Source organism: Saccopteryx leptura, chromosome 2 (assembly GCF_036850995.1).
Source record: "Saccopteryx leptura isolate mSacLep1 chromosome 2, mSacLep1_pri_phased_curated, whole genome shotgun sequence".
In the NCBI taxonomy this organism is placed as follows: Eukaryota; Metazoa; Chordata; class Mammalia; order Chiroptera; family Emballonuridae; genus Saccopteryx; species Saccopteryx leptura.
The window spans coordinates 164,178,202-164,203,392 of NC_089504.1; the positions used below are offsets into that span (position 1 = coordinate 164,178,202).

At 40.4% G+C, this 25,191-nt stretch overlaps 1 protein-coding gene across 5 annotated transcripts in view; it reads left to right on the top strand.

The window, feature by feature from the left end:
• XPO4 (exportin 4) overlaps nt 1–25,191 on the top strand; it is a 117,438-nt gene that overhangs the window by 22,563 nt on the left and 69,684 nt on the right. For all 5 annotated transcript variants that reach the window (XM_066369188.1, XM_066369190.1, XM_066369191.1 and 2 more), the window contains 3 exons: nt 5,105–5,243; nt 20,190–20,306; nt 21,015–21,168. In XM_066369188.1, coding sequence (XP_066225285.1) covers nt 5,105–5,243; nt 20,190–20,306; nt 21,015–21,168 — 410 coding nt within the window. The remainder of the gene's footprint in view (nt 1–5,104; nt 5,244–20,189; nt 20,307–21,014; nt 21,169–25,191) is intronic.

The following is a 25,191-nucleotide window of genomic DNA, read 5'->3' on the forward strand; positions in this document are numbered from 1 at the left end:
ATTGCTACGTATTCTCTGCGCGCAGCCAAACTACTGTAGTTTGCCTATGTAGTCCGTTAGTGCAGCGCAAATGGCATAAGCAGGAACACGTCTCACTCTTTTAAAGTTTTTATGGGAATGAGCATCATAAACCCAAAATGTTGTATGTTGAAACTGTCATAACCCAAGGACCCCCTTTTAAAATTTGAATTTATTGGGGTGACATTGTAATTACTTGACATTGGTTAATAAAATTATACATGTTTCAGGTGTACGGTCCTATGATACATCATCTGTATATTGTGTGTTTACCACCTGGAGGAAATACTGATTTTTATTTGAGCTTATGGTACTAGGTTTTGTTTCTCTGAAAAGATTGTGCTGGATGTTAGGTATTTTGTTACTTAGTTCTGAAGATTTTGGTTGTAAATAAAAGTTGATTTTGGACTCAGCTGTAAAGCCTTTGTACTTGTTCTTCTAGTGCTTGTTAAGTATTTTAACACAGGTGAGTATGCCAAGACAGATGAGGGAGGACTTGAGTACCATTGACAAACCAATATTACCTGTCCATGTGTATAGAAGTGTGTGTTACGTTACAAGGTGGTAGGAGAAAAGAGCACCAGCCTCTTTTTTTTTTTTTTTTTTTTTTTTTTTTTTGTATTTTTCTGAAACTGGAAACGGGGAGAGACAGTCAGACAGACTCCTGCATGCGCCCGATGGGGAACCACCCGGCACGCGCACCAGGGGCAACACTCTGCCCACCAGGGGGCGATGCTCTGCCCCTCCGGGGCATCGCTCTGCCGTGAACAGAGCCACTCTAGCGCCTGGGGCAGAGGCCAAGGAGCCATCCCCAGCGTCCGGGCCATCTTTGCTCCAATGGAGCCTTGGCTGCAGGAGGGGAAGAGAGAGACAGAGAGGAAGGGTGGGGGTGGAGAAGCAAATGGGCGCTTCTCCTATGTGCCCTGGCCGGGAATCAAACCCGGGTCCCCTGCACGCCAGGCCGATGCTCTACCACTGAGCCAACCGGCCAGGGCCGAGCACCAGCTTCTTTAACTATTCATTTGGAGGGGGGCTTAAGGTTTGAGGAGTGGGGTAAAGGTGAATTTCTCTTCATGTTATACACGTTGTAGTCATTAAACATTTTACAAGAATATGTACACTTATTGCTTTACATACATATTTTTAAACATGAGGGAAATTATCAGCCACACAACTTTTGACGGGAGATTGCTTTACTATTTTTTTAAGTGCCCTCAGAGCCAAGTCTTCTTTTAAAAAGCAGCAACACATAGTCTCTGTGTGCTGTTTGTGCACTTGGTTCTTTTTGCATACATGTTGTTCATTTCCAAGTTCAGTGAAGATAATGTTAATGTAATTAGAAATGCTGGTAATGAGGAATGCTGGTTAACTGCGATAAAAGTGCATAAAGCTTGCCTGACCTGTGGTGGCGCAGTGGATAAAACGTCGACCTGGAATGCTGAGGTTGCCTGTTCAAAACCCTGGGCTTGCCCAGTCAAGGCACATATGGGAGTTGAAGCTTCCTGCTCCTCCCCCCTTCTCTCTCTCTCTGTCTTTCCTCTAAAATGAATAAATAAATAAATAAATTTAAAAAAGTGCATAAAGCTTTAAAAACAATTTAGAGTATACTGTTATACCTTCCTTCCTACTGACTGTTCACTGGCAGTCTGAGTTCATAACATTTAATTGTAATTACTGGCATGACTTTAGTTAACTGCTCACTGTGTTAAGTACAGAAGGCACATGAGAGAAAAAAGCCAAGGTTTGCTTACCTATTAGCATTGCAGGTTTAATGAGGAATGTGTTCTACAGATGAGTGGATATACGTGTATGTCGGGCAGGAGTGGTGCTGCATTTTCTGGTTTTAACAGAACAGGAAAAAGTTCCTCCCATTTCATACCTTACTCTTCCTTTTTGTTCTGGTTTTCTTTATTTACTTTTTTTTTTTTTGGTCCAATGATGGCACTTTGGTGTGACACTGGCTTGTCCAGGAGCTGATCATTTATCACAGCACCTCCACTCTCCCCAACATGGGAACCACTGAGCTCTGGAGAGCTTGTTAGACGTAATGGCGTGCCACAGTTTGGTGATGTGTGTATGTGTGATTTCTTGTATTATCCAAAATAACCTCACCCTGACATAACTTTGATTTGTTCAGGAGCTGTTTTAGAGCTGGTTATAAAAAGAGCTATGATAAACATGCACATGCTTTTTCTCTAGTAGGGGCTTCTTGTTTTGTCATACTGGCTTTCCCTCACACATGTGTGTACTGTGTGTGTACTTATATATAATATATATATGTAATTCTTTTTTTACAGTGAGGGAGAGAGACGAGAAGTATGGATTCGTAATTGCATCACATTAGCTGTTCATTGATTGCTTCTCATATGTGCCTTGACTAGTGGGGAGCTCCAGCCGAGCCAGTGACCCCTTGCTCAAGCCAGTGACCTTGGGCTCAACCAGCAACCTTGGGCTTCAAGCCAGCAACCATGGGGTTATGTCTGTGATCCCCTGCTCAAGCCAGTGAGCTTGCGTTTAAGCTGGCAACTTCAGGGTTTGTTTGTTTGTTTGTTTTTTTACAGGGACAGAGAGAGAGTCAGATAGAGACAGACAGACAGAAACACAGAGAGATGAGAAGCATCAATCATCAGTTTTTTGTTGCGAGACTTTAGTTGTTCATTGATTGCTTTCTCATATGTGCTTTGACTGCGGGCCTTCAGCAGACCGAGTAACCCCTTGCTCAAGCCAGTGACCTTGGGTCCAAGCTGGTGAGCTTTTTGCTCAAGCCAGATGAGCCTGCGCTCAAGCTGGCGACCTCGGGGTCTTGAACCTGGGTCCTCTGCGTCCCAGTATGACGCTCTACCCACTACGCCACTGCCTGGTCAGGCGACTTCAGGGTTTTGAAACTGAGTCCTCAGTGTCCCAGGTGATGCTCTGTCCACTGCGCCACCACCTGGTCAGGATGCATGTAATTGTGATTTTATATTTGAATTTCCTCAATTGTCTCCATGAATGGGAGAGAACTCACTGGTGGGAGCAAAGCCCCCCTAGGAAGTAAAGAAAGGGTCAGGGTCAAGGAAAGTATCATTATATCTTTTTTCCTCCTTTGTAGTTTATTTTTGATCTAGGATTTAACCACAAATTATACATTGTAATTACTTGTCATGTCTCTGTAGTCTCTTTCATCTAGAATAATTTGCCTTTTTTGTCTTTCATGACATACATTTTTATCAACAAGTTACAACTTACAGTATACTGCGTAGGTTGAATACTACATATTATGTATGATAGAACGCTACTATTTCATGCACAAAATTTTTTCTATTTTTTCTCCTAATTAAGATAAAATTTTTATAGAGTGAAATGCAGGATACACGTTTTTAAAGAGGCAGTATAGCACAGTGGTTGAGAAAAGGACTTATTCCAGCTCCTTCTACATCTGTAACCTTGGGCAAATTATTTCACCTCTTTGTGAGTTGATTTTTTGATTATTAAATAGAGTGAATAATATTACTTTACTCAAAAGATTGTTGTGAGGATTAAATCTATTAAATTTTGTGAATTTAGTTTGTATAAAAGTCTTACATATGATAAGCACTCAATGTTAGCTATTGTTATTTATTTTTCTAGTAACGTATAACTCTTGTCAATAGATATATTTAATACTAGCTTTATGAACATTGTTAGTAACAGTATTCAACGTTAGGTGTGTTGTCTGGTAGTTGTCAGTGAGTGTATTTGAAACTATTGTGTCCCCCCAAAAGTACAGAAATTTCATTTGGTCAGCTCATATTCCTGCCCATAGTAGGATCTCTTTGTTTATTTGCTTAATTAATGCTTCACGCTTGTGGTTTGAAGGAACATTTTTCATTTTAGTATAGACATATGAACACATTTTCATAAATTTTTTTTTTCAAAATTATTTTTTAATTTGGTAAGAGGAGGGGAAGCAGAAATGTCTACCACATGTGCCCTGACCTGGATCTGCCTAGAAATCCCACTAGGGGTGATGCTCTGCCCATCTGGGGCATTGCTCTGTTGCTCAGCAACCAACCTCTTCTTAGTACCTAAGGTGGAAACCATGGAGCCATCCTCAGGGCCTGGGGCCAACTTGTTCCAATCGAGCCTTGGCTACAGGAGGGGAGGGAGGGAAGGAGGGAAGGAGGGAGGGAGGGGGAGAGAGAGAGAGAAAGAAAGAAGCTAGAGGGGAAGGGGTGGAGAAGCAGGTGGGCGCTTCTCCAGTGTGCCCTGACTGGGAATGGAACCTGGACATCCACATGCCAGGCCAACACTGTACCACTTTGGACCAGTGCTTTCGCCACCACTCTGAGGAACAGAACTTATAAGAAGATTTTGAAAAGGTTTTTTAGAATTTGTATATTTTTGTAATGTGTCTTGGATAGCTTGTGTCTGGCCTATCCACGTTACAGGGAATGGATTTAAGATTATGCTTCTGGTTGGAAATGGATATTAGGTCAGAATTTATCTTTCCCTTTTTTTGTAAGATTTTTTTTTCTTTTTCTTTTTTTTGGATTTTATTCATTTTAGAGAGGAGAGAGAGAGAAGGGGGAGGGGGGGCAGGAGCAGGAAGCATCAACTCCTGTATGTGCCCTGACCAGTCAAGCCGGGGGTTTTAATCCAGCGACCTCAGAGTTCCAGATCGACGCTTTTTCCACTGTACCATCACAGGTCAGGCAGTATTTCTCTTGTAAGTGTTGGAGTGTTCACCTCGCTCTTCATGAGCTGACTTGCAACTCTGGAACACTGCCTGAAGCAGCTCACACTGACATAGGCATAGTGTGTGCTGGGTGCCCAATGAGAACATCAGATTCTTGTAACAGCTCTGCTCCTATTGTCCCCATTCCACAGGGGAGAAAATGGAGGCTCTGGGTTTTAACTGTCATACCCAGGATACCATAGTCAGGAGACAGTGGAGTATGGGTTTGCACTCAGGTCTTTTGGCTTTGGAGTCTGTGCATAACTGGTAGGCTACACTACACTCAGATGTGAGCGGAGTTATTTGGAGTTTCAAGTAAATTGAGAAATTCAGGATATTTTAATGTTAGATTTATGCAAAGGTTTTCACTTTGATTTTTATGTTTTACAGCCTCCAAAAGTATGTTCGGGAACAGATTCTCCTAGCAGTAGCAGTCATTGTAAAGCGAGGCTCACTCGATAAGTCTATTGACTGCAAGAGCATTTTTCACGAAGTCAGCCAGTTGATCAGCAGTGGCAATCCCACTGTGGTAAGTGTGCTAACTATTCGTGTTTGTTAATATTTAATCTTTGTATTTTGTATTATACAGATATCATTACAGCAATAGTAACTGTGTCTGCATAAAAGAAAAAGCAGTTTTTATTCCTGTTTCGCTGTATTTTTCCATATGTGTACACACTGTAGGTAATGTGGACTTCACTTTCTCATTAATCCTGTTTCCTTGTTGCTTCACTGTTCTTAGTCATCATTTTAATGGTGTAAAACCTTATAAGCTAATATAGCGCACTCTGCTTAGCCTTGTATTGAACATTTCCTCCATTTTTAATAAACCTTTAACAACTACAATAATAGTAGGAACGTTTGAGTAAAATATGAAATGATATATGACATACAGTCATTAAACATTGCTATACCAGTATATATACTGTATATAGCAGACTGATGACCAGGTGTCACTGTTGTCAGTGGAACACATTTGAAAACATTGTTCTTGATTGGATTACTCTGGGGAGTCAGATTGGCTTGTTATTATTCCAGTCTCCTCTCTGCCTTTTGGGAACTTCTTGTGCCTGCACAGTGACTGGTTGCAGCCCCTATTAGGGGCAGGAGGGCTTAGAGTTGGTGTTAGTGATCAGCTGTGATTCTTCATTAGAATGATGTACTTTTATCAGCTGCTTGGTATTTCACTCATGTAGAATTGGGAATGGTAGGTACTACTTGCTTGTTCTGATTCTCAGGCATTAAATCTTTAAATATTTTGGGTAGGTTTTTTTCACTTTCCCAATTTTTTTATTTTAAGTGAGAGGAGGGGAGATAGACTCCCGCATGTGCCTTGCAACCCTTGTCTAAAGCTGATGCTTGAATCAGTTGAGCTATTTTTAGTGCTTATGGCTGACACTTGAACCAATTGAGCCACTGGCTGCCAGAAGGGAAGAGACAGAGAAAGGGGAAAGGGAGGGGAAGAGAAGCAGATAGTTGCTTCTCATGTGTGCCCTGACCTGGCTGGGGAGTGAACCTGAGATGTCTGCATGCCAGGCTGACACACTATCTACTGAGCCATCCGGCCAAGGCCATTTTTGCAACATTCATTTATTGGCAGAGAGAGAATCCAAGAAAGGGACAGAGAGGAACAGACAGGAAGAGAGAGAGATGAGAAGCATCGATTCTTTGTTGCAGCACCTCAGTTGTTCAATGATTGCTTTCTCATATGTGCCTTGACCAGGGGCCTCCAGCAGAGCGAGTGACCCTTTGCTCAAGCCAGCGACCTTGGGCTTCAAGCCAGCTACCATGGGGTTATGTCTATGATCCCACACTCAAGCCAGTGACACTGTGCTCAAGCTTGTCAACCTGTGCTCAAGCCAGCTGAGCCTAAGCTGAAGCAGGTGACCTTGGGGTTTTGAACCTGGGTCCTCTGCGTCCCAATCCGACACTCTATCCACTGCGCCACTGCCTGGTCAGGCTCTTTTCCCAATTTTTAAAATCATTTAGAAACACCTATGGGAGGCTGTACACCTTACAGCTTTTTAAGAGTTACATCTTCACTGGTCCCTCAGTGAGTGTGTGATTAAAAATTATTCATTAATTGATTGATTTTAGAGTGGAGAGGAGGGACAGAAACATTGATTTGCTGTTTTACTTGTTTATGCATTCATTGGTTGTCACGAGCCAGTGCCACTCGTAATTTTGCAGGTCTAGGGTGGGAACAGTGGAGGATTAGAATGGTAGAGGATTAGAAAATAAACACAGAAAAAGGATGAGATCAGGAAGACCTATTGCCAAGATTGATGGTCTGCAAGAGTGAATCTGCACCCCAATACACTTTATTTATAGTGCAGAGAGCAAAGCCATTTGCAAAACAAAGAAAGCTCAGATACAAAGTCGCATTTCTGAGGCAAACCAAAAATTCTCCCAAGTGCAGAAAGCCCCTCACCATGCATAAACTGCCTCCAGTCTGTGTGAGGGACATGGGAGATGGGACCATCAGCATCACAGCTAACGTGGAGGTGTGGGGAAGGGCATGTAATTTGCTTTACCAACTTAATCAATCAGAGGTTGTGGGGAAGAGCTTAACCCTTTGGCTTAGGCCTTAAATTTCGAGGACATTTTTCAGCTTGCAGTCTCCCACAATTGGTTGATTCTTTTATGTGCCCTGACTGGGTGTTAAGCCCACAACCTTGGCATATTGGGATGATGTTTAACCAACTGAGCTACCCAGCCAGGGCAGTGTGTGTTTTTAATCATTTTATTGATGGCTTGTGGTTAGGAGGTTGAGGTACATTTCAGGAAGGCTGTTTTTTCCTTTCCACAGTGTCTTGGCTTTTCTCCCCACCTTTTACCATGCACAGATGTGTACTCACCTCTGTCCCAGCTGTCTGCTTACCGCTCTGGCTGGGACCCCAACACTGACCTACCAGGGTCTCAACTGAGGAAATACATAAGCAAGTCATCAGAGCTCTAGAACTCCTATATAACCCTGGTGTTTTTTGTTTATGCTTTGGAATTCATCAGTGAGCACATATCTGTTCTTGTCTCCTTATCAGCTTTATTGAGGAGTGATTTACATCCAGTTGAAGTGTACACTTGGATAAGATGTATAGTTGTGGGTGCCAACCAGAGTCACATTGCGGAACATATTCCTACTCACGATTTTTAATTGTGTGGGTATTGTGTGGTGGCTTTTGAGCATATGAAATAGGTTCTAGTGTGACTGAGGAACTGAATTTAAAATTTTTTTAATTTCATTTAATTTACATTCAAATAGTCCTATGTAGCTAATGGCAGCCAGTTGGACAGTGCAGTTCTAGAGATGTTAATAATCCAGAAGTCTAATTTTATGTTCTTGACACTTAATTTTAGTATTATAAAATTTAATTGGTTATATTAAAGTAACAATTTCAAAATGTACATGTTTGAATTATTACATTTTCTTTGCCATTTGGCTTGTTTTCTATAGTGAGATGTTCTGAAAATAGTCCCCAGATAAGGTCCCATTTAAATTTTTTAAGTAAAAAAATGATTGGGGAACTACTTTTTATCTATATTATTTATTAGTCTCAAATTCTCTCTCGTGGTCAATAGTCTCTCTTTTTTAAGATTTTATTTACTGATTTGAGAGAGAATGAGAGAGAAGGGGGAGGGGTGAGAAGCATCAATGCGCAGTAGTTGCTTCTCTTCTCGTATATGCCTTGAGTGGGCAAGCCTGGGTGGGGTCTCCAACCGCCCTTTGCACCACCACAGGTCGGGCAACATGGTATCTATTTCTGAAGAAGAGCTTTGCTCTTGACGTGCTGATGCCTCAGGGTTGTCTACCTTAGTTGTAGAGCGGTGATGTCGTGTGGATTTTTATTGCTAATGGCCATGTGTGCCATTCAGTGGTGGCTGTTGTGATGGGCGAGGAAAGAACAAAGGGTGGAGAAAGCTAGCCAGAGCTCACGGGGAAGGTGCGGCACTGAGGCTGCCACTTGGAGATGTACTCTAGTCTACTGCTCTGAGTGAGATTAATCTTCGTGTGTTAGATTCTACTTAGGGACTTGCTGCTTCATGTGACAATCACAGTGAAGAAGTCCAGGACTTAAACTTTAGCAACAGAACTGTCACTCTGGCCTCCACTTAACACTGATGATGCCTTCTCCCTAGTTAGCAGAATTTCTGTGCCCAGTCCTTACCTTCCACAAGTAGCTCTGTGGCACCAGGATGCTGGAGGCAGAGGCTCAGGAATTGCCACCCCCCATTGTCTCAGGGCAACCTGGCATCAGAACTTTTCTGAGCCGTTGAAGTAACTGCTGTTCTGAGAATGACTGGAATAGATGTCATTGTTGGAGAAGATTTTGCTCTGTTCACAGTGTATATACTTGAGAATAATGGATGAATTTAATATCATCACAAAATATTTCAAAACAAAGACTTTTCTGAAGTTGAATTACTACTGATGGAGTTAAGAACCAGCAATAGGACATCAGTAGTGGGAAGTATAATTTAATTTCAAGATTGCCAGATGAATTTATTATGGTGACTACACTGAAAACATTCAAGTTAAAAATGTATTTCATTTATGTGGCAAGTTCAGTGCCTGCCTATGGCCATCCCTGTTGTTCTTGTCCAGCAGGTTGATAAAAATGAGGTTGTAGACCAGTGGAGTGTTTCAATATTACGTTCCTCTCTTTCTTGTCCTCGGACTGGAGAATTTGAGGGAGCAACTCAAGAATTTCCTAAAGTTGTCTTATTCTCAGAGACATGAACAGCAGGGGAGAGAGGGTTAGGACTTAATAAGAAAGGAGAAGGGTAAAATCAGAACGTGGGTATAATATTGGCTAGAAGCTTCCTCTATAAAGGTGATTTTAAGAAATATTTGTAAAAAAGTGATAATTGATGATTTTCTATGAATGAAAGAGGGTTGACTTCATGAGTTAAAGTGACGAACGTTTCCCTTACACCTTCAGTGGCCAGAAACTGTATAGTCTGGCTTTCACTCTCCCCTTTCTAAGAATATGTGAGTTGGGGACAGTGTAGTGTGACGCACCAGTTTCACTGTGGAGTTGCACTTGGGGTGACCAGCAGAGGAGAGAGCAGACAGTGGGTTTAGTGAGCATTCATACACGGCCAGTGGTCTCCCCTGTTTACACAGTCTCAGGATGTGACCGCTCTGCTAAATCATCTCCTTTTCTATCAAGTCATATTTATGCTATTGTCTACGAGTGAAAACTAATTGTTTTTTAAAAAATAGAAAACCAATAGATTAGCTCTACTTTAAATGCTTTAAGAAATATTTTATACTCTGGGTTCTCTACAAGTAGTTTTATGAAAAATATCTAATTTATAAAAATATTTCCTAAGGAAATTATATTTTTAGACACAGAACAGTCTTCCATGTATTGTGATGTATTCTTAGAGTAATAATTATGCTTGTATATTTATTAAATAATAGGTTGTTTCATGCCTGTCTATGTGGATAGGCTGTTTCCTTCTATGGCTATAAAGGTTGCTGAGGGTACTTCATTGTAGTGTGCAGGGGTTAGACCTACTGTCTGTTAGTTTGAAAAGGAATGATATGCAGACTTTAACTTCCGAAGGAAGGTAGCTAAATTTTTTATTTGAAATTGTTTCAGCAAATTTTTAATTTATTTCACATTTGTTGTATTTCCTGTGGAAGTAGGCATACGTTAAATTGCTTGTGAAGCTGTCTGATTTAGCACTTCAGCACCCTTTTCTCCTCGCTGCTATGTGAGAGAGCGGGTGAGAAGGTCACTTGTCCACCGCAGCGCTGTCCTGGGTGTGATGCCAGGCTAATCTCTTATCACAAGTCTCATTGATGTTTGCTTAGAGGAGCAGCTGGAAGTCTGTATGGACGGCAACCTTTCATAAAGTTTATTCTTGGGAGTAAAGTTCCAGGGGTAAGAGCCAGGCTATTATAAGAGACAATCCTCTCTCTGAAGAAGAGTATTGTATTTTGCCAGCTGGGGTTAGTGTTTGAATATCTGTGCTGGCGACAGTAAGCTGGTGAGTAAGGCGAGCCCGCTCTAGGGTGTTTTTTCACTATCATGAAATGAATGCCTTTTACTAGAAATGAGAATGCTACTGTAAGACTTGAATGTGAGGACAACTGTCACTTAATTGTCAGTGAATTGACTTCTGGATTTTCAGCACTTCAGTGAAAGAGCATATAGACTTATTTTATAACCTTGAGGTCTTATTGAGTTTCTTTTGCTTGTTATACATATTTAAATTTTTTTTTGAAATTTATAAACAACTAAAAACATAGGGAGTCCATTGTCTGTTCATTTTTCACTTTCCCTTGTGTTAATACTGTGTTTGGCATAGGGATAAAGTTGATGCATTAATCCAGGGAACGTTTACTGAGTACCTGCTCTGTTACTTTAGTGATGCTTTTGTGGTGGCTTTTCTTCGTGAATTGAGAAACTGTCTTGTGATTTTAATTTGGTGGAATGTCAATAATCAAGAAGTAGGACCAGAAAAGCCAAAATAGGTGATTATTTTTTATGATATAAGTAAAAGTCCTGTTGTTCGTTTACCTTATGGTAACCTGCTGCATTTTACATGGTACTTTTACCTGCATGATTTAATTTGAATCTTAGGACAGTCACATGAATTAGGCAGGGCGCAGCGGATGGTGACCCTTTCTGTAGATGAGAAAAGTAAGGCCTGTAGAAGTGAGTTGCCCTCAGGTACCTGACATCGTATATCCTGGATTGCTGTGACCCAGATTTCCTGAATTCTTTGTCTAAACGGTGAGGTTCTTATATGTGGGCTTCAGAAAGAGTCCTGAAGTATTTTTATTTAGCATTTATTTTGGATATAGTTTTAATAAATTGTATTACTTGGTTTCTAACTTGTTGGAAATGAGAATGATCACTTTAGCATGGCTTGTTAGTGCTAGTTACTTTGCCACAGCATGTCTGACAGCAGCCAGGGAGGACGGAGAGGCCTGGAGGGATGTAAAGGGCCTGGGCTCCAGCGCCTCTTGGTCACTGTCTGTAAGCCCCAAGCATTTGCTCGATTCCAGTTGTTCACTGTTATAGCATCTGATTGTTAGTGCCTTAGAAGTAAGACTTTCGGAGACGTTTACATGCAGTAAGTTCCTTAAAAATGCTGCATTTGGCTTAGCCTGTGGTGGCACCTTAACCTGAAATGTTGAGGTCACTGGTTCAAAACCCTGTTCTTGCCTGGTCAAGGCACATATGACAAGCAATCAATGAACATCTAAGGTCAAGCAACTGAGTTAATACTTCTCGCTGTACCACCCCCAACCCCTCTCTCTTCTCTCTGTAAAAATCAATAAGTAAAATCTTTTAATAAAATGTTTGCTGCATTTGAAAAATGAACAGATAGTCGCTTTCTTCTTTTTGATGTTGGATAAATGAAGCCTGGCTATGGTGACCCTTTATAAGACTCCGACTTGTACTAATGGTATTATACTAGTAAAAACTTGAGTAGACAATCTCATAGTCTCCTGTTAGTCAGTCAGCTTTGATCTGATTTCATTGAAATTCACCACTGTAAATTATTTACAACAGCTTTTATTTTTGACCCTCTTGGGTATCAGAGTCACTGTCTGCAGAACAGAAATAATATCTGGTCCTGAATGTTATAGTGGGCAGAGAGGCAGTACTTGAAGGTACTGATCAGTGTGGGATTCAGAGGGAATGCACTAGGCTAACCATTAAGATCTATAAGTCTGAGGTATGCAAGCTCACGGAAACCTTTAGTGGGTAAGAAAAACAAACGCTCGTGACTTCTCATGGACGGATTGGATGCCTACCTCTTTCCTCTCTGTCCTGAGAGGGAGCTATCCCCCTTTTCTCTTAGGATTGCATTTGGCTTGATTCCCAGCTGTTACTATAATGCATCTACTATGAGAATAACTTTAGTTTAATGAGATTTAATTTTATTAATAACTAAATACTGAAAATGAGTGAATACATTTGGAAATGAGTCTTAGACGCATTGTGATGGGTTTAATTCTTCTAGAAACGGAGAAATACTCTGTTGATATATGCAAAGGTGCTTTGCTCTCTTATACAATCAGTACTTAATTATTTATTATTCTTCAGGAGTTCTTATCCTTTTTGGCACCTTTGAGCATTAGCAGTATAGCATTAGTAATGCGTATGAGTCCAAGTCCTTAAAGAGCTTTCAAGTTAAGGAACAATTAAACTGTTTGGTGTATTTTAATGATGAAAATATCTTGCTTAGCCTTTTGTTTTTGCATAGCTTTTTGAAAGCTGGTAATTTTAGGAAATTAAAACCAGAATGTTTGATTTCTGGTAATAACTTTCACCATGTTGGGTAGTTTTTTTAAACATTTTTAAATTTTATGTAGAAATTAAATTTAATGGGTGACAGCGATCAGTAAGAGTACATAGGTTTCAGGTAAACATTTCTATAGCATTTGAACTGTTTGTTGATTGTGTTGTGTGTCACCCAAAGTCAAATCATTTTCCATCACCTTATATTTGTCCCTCTTTATACAATTCTCCCCCTGGTAACCACTTCACTTTTATCTATGTCCCTGAGTCTCAGATTTATATCCCACCTATTTGTGAAGCCATATAGTTCTTAGCTTTTAATGATTTACTTATTTCACTTGGTATAATGTTCTTTAGGTCTATCCATGTTGTTGTAAATGACAATATTTCATCATTTCTTATGTCTGAGTAGTAGTATTCCATTATATGTATATATATATGTACCACATCTTTATCCAATCATCTATCCAAAGACACTTTGGTTGTTTCTGTGTCTTGGCCACTGTGAATAATGTGATGAACATGGGGGTGCATGTGTCTTTGCGTACCAATGTTTTTGGTTTTTTGGGGTAGATACCCTGAAAAAGGATTGCTGGGTCATAAGGTAGTTCTATTCTTAATTTTTTGAGGAACCACCATACTTTCTTCCATAATGGTTGTACTAATTTACCTTCCCACCAGCAGTAAATAAGGGCTCCTTTTTCTCCACAGCCTCTCTAACACTTGTTATTATCTATCTGGTTGATAATAGCTAATCTAACTGTTATGATGTGGTATCTCATTGTAGTTTTGATTTGCATCTCTCTAATACAGTGGTTCTCAACCTTTCTAATGCCGTGACCCCACAATATAGTTCCTCATGTTGCGGTGACCCCAAACCAAAAAATAATTTTGGTGGCTACTTTATAAGTGTAATTTTGCTACAGTTATGATTCGGAATGTAAGTACCTATAAGCATTATGTATTTTCCGATGGCTTTAGGCGACCCCGCGGGGTCGCCATCCACAGGTTGAGAACCACTGCTCTAATAGCTAGTGAAGGTGAGTATCTTTTTTTGTATGTTTGTATGTCTTCATGGAAGAAGTGTCTGTTCAGGTCTCTTCCCTATTTATTTTCTTTTAGGATTTTATTGATTTTACAGAGAGGAGGAGGGGGGATGAGAAGTTGTTGCTTCACTCTGGCTATTCATTTGTTGCTTGTCTTATGTGCCTTGACCAGGAAGGCCCAGGGTTTCGAACCTGGGACCTCAGCGTTCCAGGTCAGTGCTGTCCATTGCACCACCATAGGCCAGGCTCTCCCCACTTTTTAATTGGATTGTTTGCTTGTTTGTTGGTAAGCTTTGTGAGTTCTTTATATACTTTTGGATATTAACCCCTTATTGGAGTTATTGTTGGTGAAGATAATCTCTCATTTGGTTGGCTGTCTTTTTGTTCTGTTGTCGGTTTCTTTTGCTGTGCAGAAGCTCTTTAGTTTGATAAAGTCCCATTCATTTATTTTTTCCTTTACTTCCCTTGCCTTTGGGGTCAAATTTATAAAATGTTCTGGATAGCCAAGGTTTATAAGTTTAGTACCTTTGTTTTCTTCTATATAATTTATTGTTTCAGATCTTATATTTAGGTCTTTAATTTATTTTGAATTAAGTATGTGCAGGGGATAAACTGTAGTCAAGTTTCATTCTTTTCTATGTGGCTCACAATTATCCTGCACCATTTATTGAAGAGGCTTTCTTTTCTCCATTGTGTGTTTTTGGCTCCTTTGTTGAAGATTATTTGTCCATATTGTGGTTTTATTTCTGAGCTCTTGATTCTGTTTCATTGGTTGGTACACTGTATATCTGTTTTGCTGTTTTGATCAACGTGACTCTGTAGTATAATTTGAAGTCAGGTAGTTTGTTACCTCCAGCTTCATTCTTTTTCCTCCAGATTGCTTTGACTGTTCAGGGTATTTATGGTTGCATACAAATCTGGTGGTTTTTTTGTTCTATTTCTTTAAAAAATGACATTGGAATTTTATTGGGGATTGCATTAGATTTGTATATTGCTTTGGGAAATATGGCCATTTTAACTATGTTGAGTCTTCTAATCCATGAACATGGAATACTTTTCCATTTTATTGTGTCTTTTTTAATATTTTTGAATAATGCTTTGCAGTTTTCAGGATATAGATTCTTCATAGCCTTTGTTATTTTTAGGTATTTTATTTTTTTGTTGTAATTCTAAAAGGAATTTTATTTTTCAGTTTATTTTCTGGTTTCATTGTTGGCATACAGGAAGGCAGTAGACTTTTTATATTGATTTTGTGTCCTGTGACTTTACTGTATTAGTTTTTTGTTTCTAATAGTTTTTTGGTGGAGTCTTTGGTGTTTTCTATATACAGAATCATGTCATCTGCAAAATGTGATACCTATACTTCATTCTTGATATGGATGCCTTTAATTTCTTTCTCTTGCCTGTTAATATTGGCTAAAACTTCCAGTTCTGTGTTGAACATAATTTAGTCTCATGTATTTTGAGGGGGAGATGAGAAGCATCAACTCATAGTTGTGACACTTCAGTTGTTCATTGATTGCTTCTCATATATGCCTTGTTGGGTGGGGGGACTCAAACTGAGTCAGTGATATTTGCTCAAGCCAGCAACCTTGAGCTTTAAGCCGGTGACCCTGTGCTGAAGCTGGTGAGCTGGCGTTTAAGCCAGACAAGCTGGCGACCGTTCTCGTGTATTTTTTAAGTCTTTGAGTGGTAAATTTGGGAAGAACACAAAACAGGCCATCTTGGTTGACAGTAAGGTTGTGCATATAATGATAACCTGTGCATTAACATATTGGGAAGCTGTGGACAGATATTCACAGTAATAACCTCTGTATGGTAGGATTGTGGGCAGTTTTATTCCTTTAGTTTTCTGTACTTTCTTGTTTTTTAAACATGAAGATATATTATTTGTGAAAGAAAATGTTATTTAGAAACAAAAGGTGGCCCTGGCCAGCTGGCTCTGGATAGAACGTCAGCCTGGTGTGCGGATGTCCCTGGTTCAGTCCCCGGTCAGGGCACACAAGAGAACTGACTACCTGCTCCCCTACCCCCACCCATCTTTTTTTCTTTCCTTCTTGCTGCCGGTGGCTCTGTTGGTCTGAGTGTTGGCCCAGACAGGTTGCTGGGTGGATCCCAGTCGGGGCATATGCAGGAATCTATATCTATCTCCCCTTCTTTCACTTAAAAAAAAAAAGGTTTAGATGGCTGTTTGTAATAAGAATGGATATTTTTGACTGACCAGATGGTGGCGAAGTTGATAGAGTATCGGACTGGGATGCAGAGGACCCAGGTTTGAAACCCCAAGGTTGCTGGCTTGAGTGCAGGTTCATCTGTCTAGAGCAGTAGTCGGCAAACTCATTAGTTAACAGAGCCAAATATCAACAGTACAACGATTGAAATTTCTTTTAAGAGCCAAATTTTTTAAACTTAAACTATATAGGTAGGTACATTCCTTATCGAGGTAGCACCCGTACGTGGTATTTTGTGGGAGAGCCACACTCAAGGGGCCAAAGGGCTGCATGTGGCTTGCGAGCCGCAGTTTGCCAACCAGGGGTCTAGAGCACAGGGATCATAGACATGACCCCATGGTCGCCAGCTTGAGTCCAAAAGTCAAAGGCTTGAAGCCCAAGGTCGCTGGCTTGAACAAGGGCTCACTCGCTCGGCTCTAACCCTCCCGGTCAAGGCACGTATGAGAAGCAATCAGTAAACAACTAAGGTGCCGCACCTATGAGTTGATGCTTCTCGTTTCTCTCCCTTCCTGCCTCTACCCTCTATCTATCTGTCTGTCTGTCTATCTATCTATCTATCTATCTGTCTTGCTGAACTTCTTTAATGGGTGAATTCGTACTTCCTTAGAGTGAAAGATTGCTGTTTTGGAGGTATGTCTTATTGCTACATTTTAAAAGCTACCATATCCCACTGAAGGCTCCTTGTCTGTCTGACAGAGCTTGTGATTTATTAAAGGTGATGCTTCCTTTGACAATTCTTGACTGTTTTGAGCAGTCGTGACCTCAGGAAGATTCTCACCTGTCACATCTGTTGCCCTTTCCTTGACTCACTTTCTCAGGTCGTGACCACAAGCGAGCTTATGACCTTAGGAAGTATCACCTCACACAAAAGTAAAACTTTGTTGTGAGTGCACATTTCAGCCATTAGTGTTGTGTTACTGAAAATCTGAATGTTGTGCAAGTTAAAAGCATGCCATTTTGTGGTGACCAAAGTTGTTTTTTTTTGTTTGTTTGTTTGTTTTTCCCGTTAAAAGAGACGGGGGTAGGAACAGGAAGCATCAACTCCCATATGTGCCTTGACCAGGCAAGTGCAGGGTTTCGAACCGGCGACCTCAGCATTCGAAGTTGACACTTTATCCACTGCGCCACCACAGGTCAGGTGTGGTGACCAAAGTTTGATACTAAAAAGCAATTTGTAATTTATTTGTGCAAAAGCATTACAGATGATTTATTTGTAAGAATAAGTTTGGGTTTAATGAGCCCTTCTGGGTTCAAAATGTTCTATTCAGTGAGATATTACACTGCTCACAAAAATTAGGGGATATTTTTGTGAGCAATATATATAGAAAGGACAGGAGAAAATCTAAAATGTATGTATCTGTGAAGTTTTGATTGTTGGCACTTTAATCATTAATATACCATTTTTAGAAACTCATTTTAAAGTACATTTTTATTAACTAAAAAAAAAGAAGGGATTGTACTTGATGAATTTCTAAGATCCCTTTAAACCAGGGGTCCCCAAACTTTTTACACAGGGGGCCAGTTCACTGTCCCTCAGACCACTGGAGGGCCGGACTATAAAAAAAAACTATGAACAAATCCCTATGCACACTACACATATCTTATTTTAAAGTAAAAATACAAAACGGGAACAAACACAGTATTTAAAATAAAGAACAAGTAAATTTAAATCAACAAACTGACCAGTATTTCAAGGGGAACTATGCTCCTCTCACTGACCACCAATGAAAGAGGTGCCCCTTCTGGAAGTGCGGTGGGGGCCGCATAAATGGCCTCAGGGGGCTGCATGCGGCCTGTGGGCCACAGTTTGGGGACCCCTGCTTTAAACTCTAAAATGAAGCGAGTGGGCAATGAACTGTTTTCTCTGTAAGACTCCTTAGTGCCTGGTTTCTTCCTTGATGTGCCTGGGCCATGCAAAGGCATTTACCTTTGTACACTTCTCTTGACTATTTGGGGGATGAGGGAACATTTTTATATTAAAAGAAAATGTATATTTTGAGGTAAAATTACAGAGAGAGAGAGAAAAAAGAGAAAGAGACAGTGTGTGTGTATGTGTGCGTGAGTGTTGTGTGTGTGTGTGTGTGTGTGTGTGTGTGTGTGTGTAAGCTAACCCAGGTGAATTTGGAGTAGTATCTTGAATCTGTTGAAGGCAGTTTGGTCTTTCATCTGGCTCCTGGGGAAATTCGCATGTGTTCTCTGTTTTGAGGGCTTCCTGGTATGGAAGAGTGTGAGAAACTGCTGTGATGTATGGGCTAGTGTGTCATCTATAAATATCAGTTATACATCAGTTGAGATTAAGAGGCAAATAAGAATTTAATTTTTATTTTTTTTTACATTTTTAGAGGAAAAGTTCAGACATCAGACATATGTAAAAATACACAAATAGTATATTGGTCAACCATGTAACCATCATTCAGTTTAGCAAATACCAATGTAGGGCCATCCTTGGAAATTTGATTTTATGTATATTTGCTAAGATTTGCCAAGATAAGCATCTGTAAGGTCAAGGTACTGACATCAGAAGCATTTATGAACAAAGACAAGGCAGTTGGTGGGTGGGATGACTGTTCAGCTGTTGTGCAAGCTTGCAGAAATAGTATCGTCTTGACTTTAATCTTTGGTTGTTCAGAGGTAGTGAGCATATTCTGTTTAACCCCTGGAAATGTGCCAGAATAATTTGTATCCTCCCCAACCGTGGCACCTTGACTCTAAATAGTTTGTGAATAAAAAAGATGAGTTGATATCAGGAGCCTGTTGGATAGAGCCATTGAAAAGGAAAATCTTCATTTTCAATTTTAGAAACATTTGAATACTACCTGGCTAACATTTTGGAGACTATAACTTTTTCCACATTTCATTTGTTTGTAAGTACATTTTATAGTCATCTGAACAAAGACAGACCTGGTGTCAGTCTCACCAGCCTTCATTTCTTACTGTCTCCAAATCTCACTTCTTTCAAATGTAAAGTGGGGTATGGATTATTGTGTAAATTAAATGAGATAATATATTCAACATTCATTATTTATTTATTATTATTATTATTTTGTATTTTTCTGAAATGAGTGTTGGGAGGCAGAGAGACAGACTCCCTCTGGCACCCAACTGGGATCCACCTGGCATGCTCACTAGGGGATGATGCTCTGCCCATCTGGGCTGTTGCTCCATTGCAACCAGAGCCATTTTAGTGCCTGAGGCGGAGGCCACAGAGCCATCCTCAGCACCCGGGCCAACTTTGCTCCAATGGAGCCTTGGCTGCGGGAGGGGAAGAGAGAGACAGAGAAAGGAGAGTGGGAAGGGTGGAGAAGCAGATGGGCGCTTCTTCTGTGTAACCTAACTGAGAGTTGAACCCGGGACTTCCACACGCCGGGCTGATGTTCTACCACTGAGCCAACTGGCCAGGGCCAATATTCATTATCTTTTAAAAAAAAATTCCCATTGATTTGAGAGAGAGAGAGAGAAAAGAGGCAAGGAATGAGAGAGGGGCTTTGGGGGAGTGAGAGAGAGGAGCATTAACTTGTTTCACTTAGTTCCATTTAGTTGTACACTCATTGGTTGCTTTTTGTATGTGCCCTGACTGGGTATTGAACCTGCAACTGTGGTTTGCCAGGACAGTGCTCTATCTGCTGAGCCATCTGGCCAAGGCCAACAATGATTATCTTAAAATATCATTTGCATTCTGTAATCAAGTTGGAGCATGTCCGGAGTTCAAGTCTTAGGTGGATTTCTGCAACTGGAATTGAGGAAAAATTAGCAATTACTAGGAGAGCTAATCATTATTTGTCCTGCATGATTTTCTGATTTGGTAGGTATGAGATATAAAGATTTAATGGAAGATCTAAAAATAAAAAATGTTTCATTATGTTTGAAGAAATGTATTGCAACAAAACATTAGAAAAGTAATATCTTGCAATTATTTCTTATCCAATAATTATAGCAAACTCTGGCCTGCTCTATTCTGACTGCATTATTGAGTGAGTTCTCAAGTTCAAGTAAAACTAGCAACATTGGACTGAGCATGGAATTCCATGGTAACTGCAAAAGAGTTTTTCAGGTATTGGCATTTCTGTTCTTATGTTTTAATTGTCAGATTGTTCACTGTATATACAATCTGTTTCCAATACAGTGAGAACATTATTTCATCTAAACGACAGCCTGCACCTGAAGATTTGTGTTGTGATTTCATATAGTGAAGTTATAGGTTTGATGGATATAGTTAATGACTTTAGGTTACTTGTTTAATGCTAATCTTTAAACAAAACAAAAGGGAAATACTCTATTATCCTTAGTTCATTTATTTTGTTCTTACTGTGTTTAGGTATCAGTGCTTCAATTGGTGGGACTCTGCTGGCCTTAAAAATAGGCCTGGCAGAGTGCCCATGAGAGCTGTGTATTTAAAATGTTATTACAGATGGTGTGGGCTCTTTGTGTTGTGTGTATTGTTTGGCTCTGAAGTCAGGTTATATGAAGGCACTGGCTTAAATATGAGGGCCCTGCACTAGAGCAATTGACCCCTCAGCTCTGTCTGATTGTCAGATTTGCCTCTCCAGAGTAGCACTCATGTGACAGTAAATATGTTCAAGCCAGTGTCATTTGAAAGTTCACTGTGGTGAAAATTATGAATAGGTCTGAAAATGGAAAATATTCCTAAAGAAACAGTGTTTCCCATTGGAAATGTTAAGGTGTGTGTTTTCTTTTTAAAAGGGAGTGCATATTGAATAAGCTTTTGATACAACAATACTTGTGACTTAACTGAGTGCAGGAAGAAGACCTTCGTCAGATCTTCGTGTTAACAGTGGAAGTCCTGCAGGAGTTCAGCCGGCGGGAAAACCTCAGTGCTCAGATGTCTTCTGTGTTTCAGCGCTACCTTGCACTCGCCAATCAAGTCCTGAGCTGGAATTTCCTTCCTCCTAACTATATCCTTTAACAACTGAATGGGTGACACTTATGGTTGAAAGTGCCTTCTATCTGTGATTTGTAAAACATATTAAAAGAAATTTGTTTTATAGAAGTGGAATTGAATTTTTTTTTTTTTTTTTTTTTGAGGGACAGAGAGAGAGTCAGAGAGAGGGATAGATGGGGACAGACAGACAGGAACAGAGAGAGATGAGAAGCATCAATCATCAGTTTTTCGTTGCAACACCTTAGTTGTTCATTGATTGCTTTCTCATATGTGCCTTGACTGCGGCCCTTCAGCAGACTGAGTAACCCCTTGCTCGAGTCAGCACCCTTGGTCCAAGCTGGTGAGCTTTTTTTTTTTTTGCTCAAGCCAGATGAGCCCACGCTCAAGCTAGGGACCTCGAGGTCTTGAACCTGGGTTCTCCGCATCCCAGTCCGGCGCTCTATCCACTTCGCCACCGCCTGGCCAGGCTGATTTCTTTTATAATACCCAGTGCAGTGGGCTATTTAGAGGATTTCAAGTTCTGTTAATAACTGTGTAGAAGAAGGCTGAGTAAATGAAAACTTGGCTGTATGTTGGGGCTCTTGCTGCCTAAGAGCAGTAGCTCTTACACAGGAAAAGAAGGAAGAGGAGAAGTGTGTTCCCAGCAAGCAGCTGAGTTGTTTTCTCCGTGTGGAGTGGATGACTTGGATTTTTAGATTGACTTTCTTTAAATGAGTTTGGTATTCCCTCACTTGGATTTTTATGGTGGTGCTATTGTTCAAGTGTACAGAATAAGGTGGTAGTGTTTATTCTTTGAAGATGTTTTCTAATGGAAAAATATGAAAACTTTTACTTCTAGCAAATTATTTACTAGTAATACCAAAGAAATTTAAATGGTTAGATTACAGATATAAATATCTGCTTTTTATTAGTTACTGACGTGGGGAGGTTTGTATTTGGGAAAGCAGCTCCTTAGTTTGAAGCCTACAGTTGGCCCTTCTTGAGCACGTGCTGCCCATTGGTGGCTTGAAGGCAGTGCTGCACAGTGGCCCCTTTGTGCCATGTTGAGTTAGATACCTCTAGGTTCCATCTCAGTTTATCGTAAGCAAGTTACTTAACCAATCTGAGTCTGAGCTTTAACAAATGTAAAACAGGGATATGGGTTGTTAAGTGGATTATATGAAACAATACATTTACAACACTCAGGAGTCAGCTACTATTTGTTGAACTCCTAGTTCGTAGTCTCCTTGAATGAAGAAGTTCTATCAGTTAGCTAGCTACCTGCATATGCTCTTCTGCCTTGATCTGAAATATTCTGTATGGTACAGAAAATTACAGTAAGTTTAATTTAACCTATTCTAGATGTCTATGATCTGCCCTTTCCCAGAGGCAGTGATGTGAGCTGTGTTCTGCAGGGCAGAGCTCACGGGAGGCTTGTCACTTTTCTCCTTTATCTCTAGACTGATCGTTATTGTCCTTCTCCTAACAGTCCATTTTCTCTTCATTATTTATTTATTTTGGTTGATAAGAAGCACCTACTTTCTTAGGTGTGCTTTAAAAAAAAATCACCTTTGGGTGTTGAAATATAGTTTTTGCTACAGTTTTTGTTAATAAAAAAAGGATGTTGAAAACTTTGAGACAGATTTACAATGTAACAGGCCATATGGAGCTATCAAAACATTAATTATATATGTAGGGAAAATCAACAAAAGTCGCACTGCATATATCGTAGCCAATTTTGAAGTCTTAGTTTTAGGGGGGAAATATCATTGGTTGAAGTAATGGCTATTTGTAAATGGAAACAGTGCTCTGGAAGTATGTCTAAAGATATTTTTACAAAGTATTTAGATAAAGCTTTGGAAAATCTGTCATCTGAAAATGATAATCATAGGAGCAAAGATGCTGAAAGAATAGCTCCTTGTTTAAAGACAAGTATCTCTTGATCGTGACTTGAGGTATTTTGCTTCCTGGCTTATACTGAGTTCTACCTGACTGTGATACTGTATTTGCTGGGATGCTGAACCACAGCTGAGTAGTTGAGTCCTTTATTAACTGGGCTAATTTAAGGGTAGGAGAAGGAACAAGGTATGGAATTAAACTAAGCCACATTTGCAGGGCAAAATAAGGAAATTTGTTTCAAAAATCCCAATTCTGCCTGACCAAGCAGTGGCACAGTGGATAGAGTGTTGGACTGGGATGGGGAGGACCCAGGTTCGAGACCTCGAGGTCACCAGCTTGAGCACGGGCTCATCTGTTTGAGCAAAGCTCACCAGCTTGGACCCAAGGCTTGAGCAAGGGGTTACTTGGTCTGTTGAAGGCCCATGGTCAAGGCACATATGAGAAAGCAATCAATGAACAACCAAGGTGTCGCAACAAAAAACTGATGATTGATGCTTCTCATCTCTCTCTGTTCCTGTCTGTACCTATCTATTCCTCTCTCTGACCCTCTTTCTGTCTCTGTAAAAAAAAAAAAAATAAATCCCAATTTTGACATAATCTCTAATGGTAGCAGTTACTTGAAGATCTATTCAATTAGTAGGGGGAGAACTGAATAATTATTTAGTTTTTTATCTTGAAGAGGTTCTAATGATCATATTTAACTTAATATATACAGGGTGGGGCAAAAGATTTACGGTTGTGAGTACACGAGTTTATTCTTGTATTATTATTTATTAATGTATTATTTTTCATACTAACCACTGTAAACCTACTTTTGACCCACCCTGTACTAACATGATGGCTCTTTGAAGAAATTGTCTTTTAGAATAGACATATATATCAAGGAGATATTATAAGATAATGTTATGTATTTTATATCAAATACATTTGATCATTTAGAATGGTATGTTAAGTGAGGCTGTGTTAAATTATCAGTGTCAGTCCTTATTTATAATTTTTATACTCTTCTTTTTTTTCTTTTTTTTTTGTATTTTTCTGAAGTTGGAAACAGGGAGACAGTCAGACAGACTCCCACATGCGCCCGACCGGGATCCACCCGGCATGCTCACCAGGGGCGATGCTCTGCCCATCTGGGGCGTTGCTCCATTGCAGCCAGAGCCATTCTAGCGCCTGAGGCAGAGGCCATAGAGCCATCCCCAGCGCCTGGGCCAACTTTGCTCCAATGGAGCCTTGGCTGTGGGAGGGGAAGAGAGAGACAGAGAGAAAGGAGAGGGGGAGGGGTGGGGAAGCAAATGGGCGCTTCTCCTGTGTGCCCTGGCCGGGAATTGAACCCGGGACTCCTGCATGCCAGGCCGACACTCTACCACTGAGCCAACTGGCCAGGGCTCTTCTTTCTTTTTTTTTATATCTTTTTATTTTGATGTAATTTTACACTTGATCTTAGCCAAAAGGCCGAGAAGCAATTGATGTTGATGTAATTTTAAACATACAGAAATACTACAAGAATAGTTCCAAGAATTGCCATCTGCCCTTTACCAAGATTCACCTTTATTAAAATTTTGCCTTAGCCTGACCAGGCGGTGGCGCAGTAGATAGACCATTGGACTGGGATGCGGAAGGATCCAGGTTCGAGACCCCAAGGTCACCAGCTTGAGCGCGGGCTCATCTGGTTTGAGCAAAAAGCTCACCTGCTTGGACCCAAGGTCGCTGGCTCCAGCAAGAGGTTACTCAGTCTGTTGAAGGCCCACGGTCAAGGCACATATGAGAAAGCAATCAATGAACAACTAAGAAGTCGCAAGGAGAAACTAATGATTGATGCTTCTCATCTCTCTCCGTTCCTGTCTTGTCTGTCCCTGTCTATCTCTGCCTCTGTAAAAAACAAAAAACAAAAAAACATTTTTTTTGCCTTATTTATTATTTTATTTTTATTTTTAGCTAGAGGGTTGGTGACAGACAGGGACAGACCGACAGGAACGGAGAGAGATGAGAAGCAACAACTGGTAGTTGCAGCTCCTTAGTTGCTCATTGATTGCTTTCTCATATGTGTCTTGATGGCAGCGGGGGTGGGGGGGGGGAGGGGGCTCCAGCCGACCCAGTGACCCCTTGCTCAAGTCAGCGACCTTCAGGCTCAAGCCAGAGACCATAGGGCCATGCATAT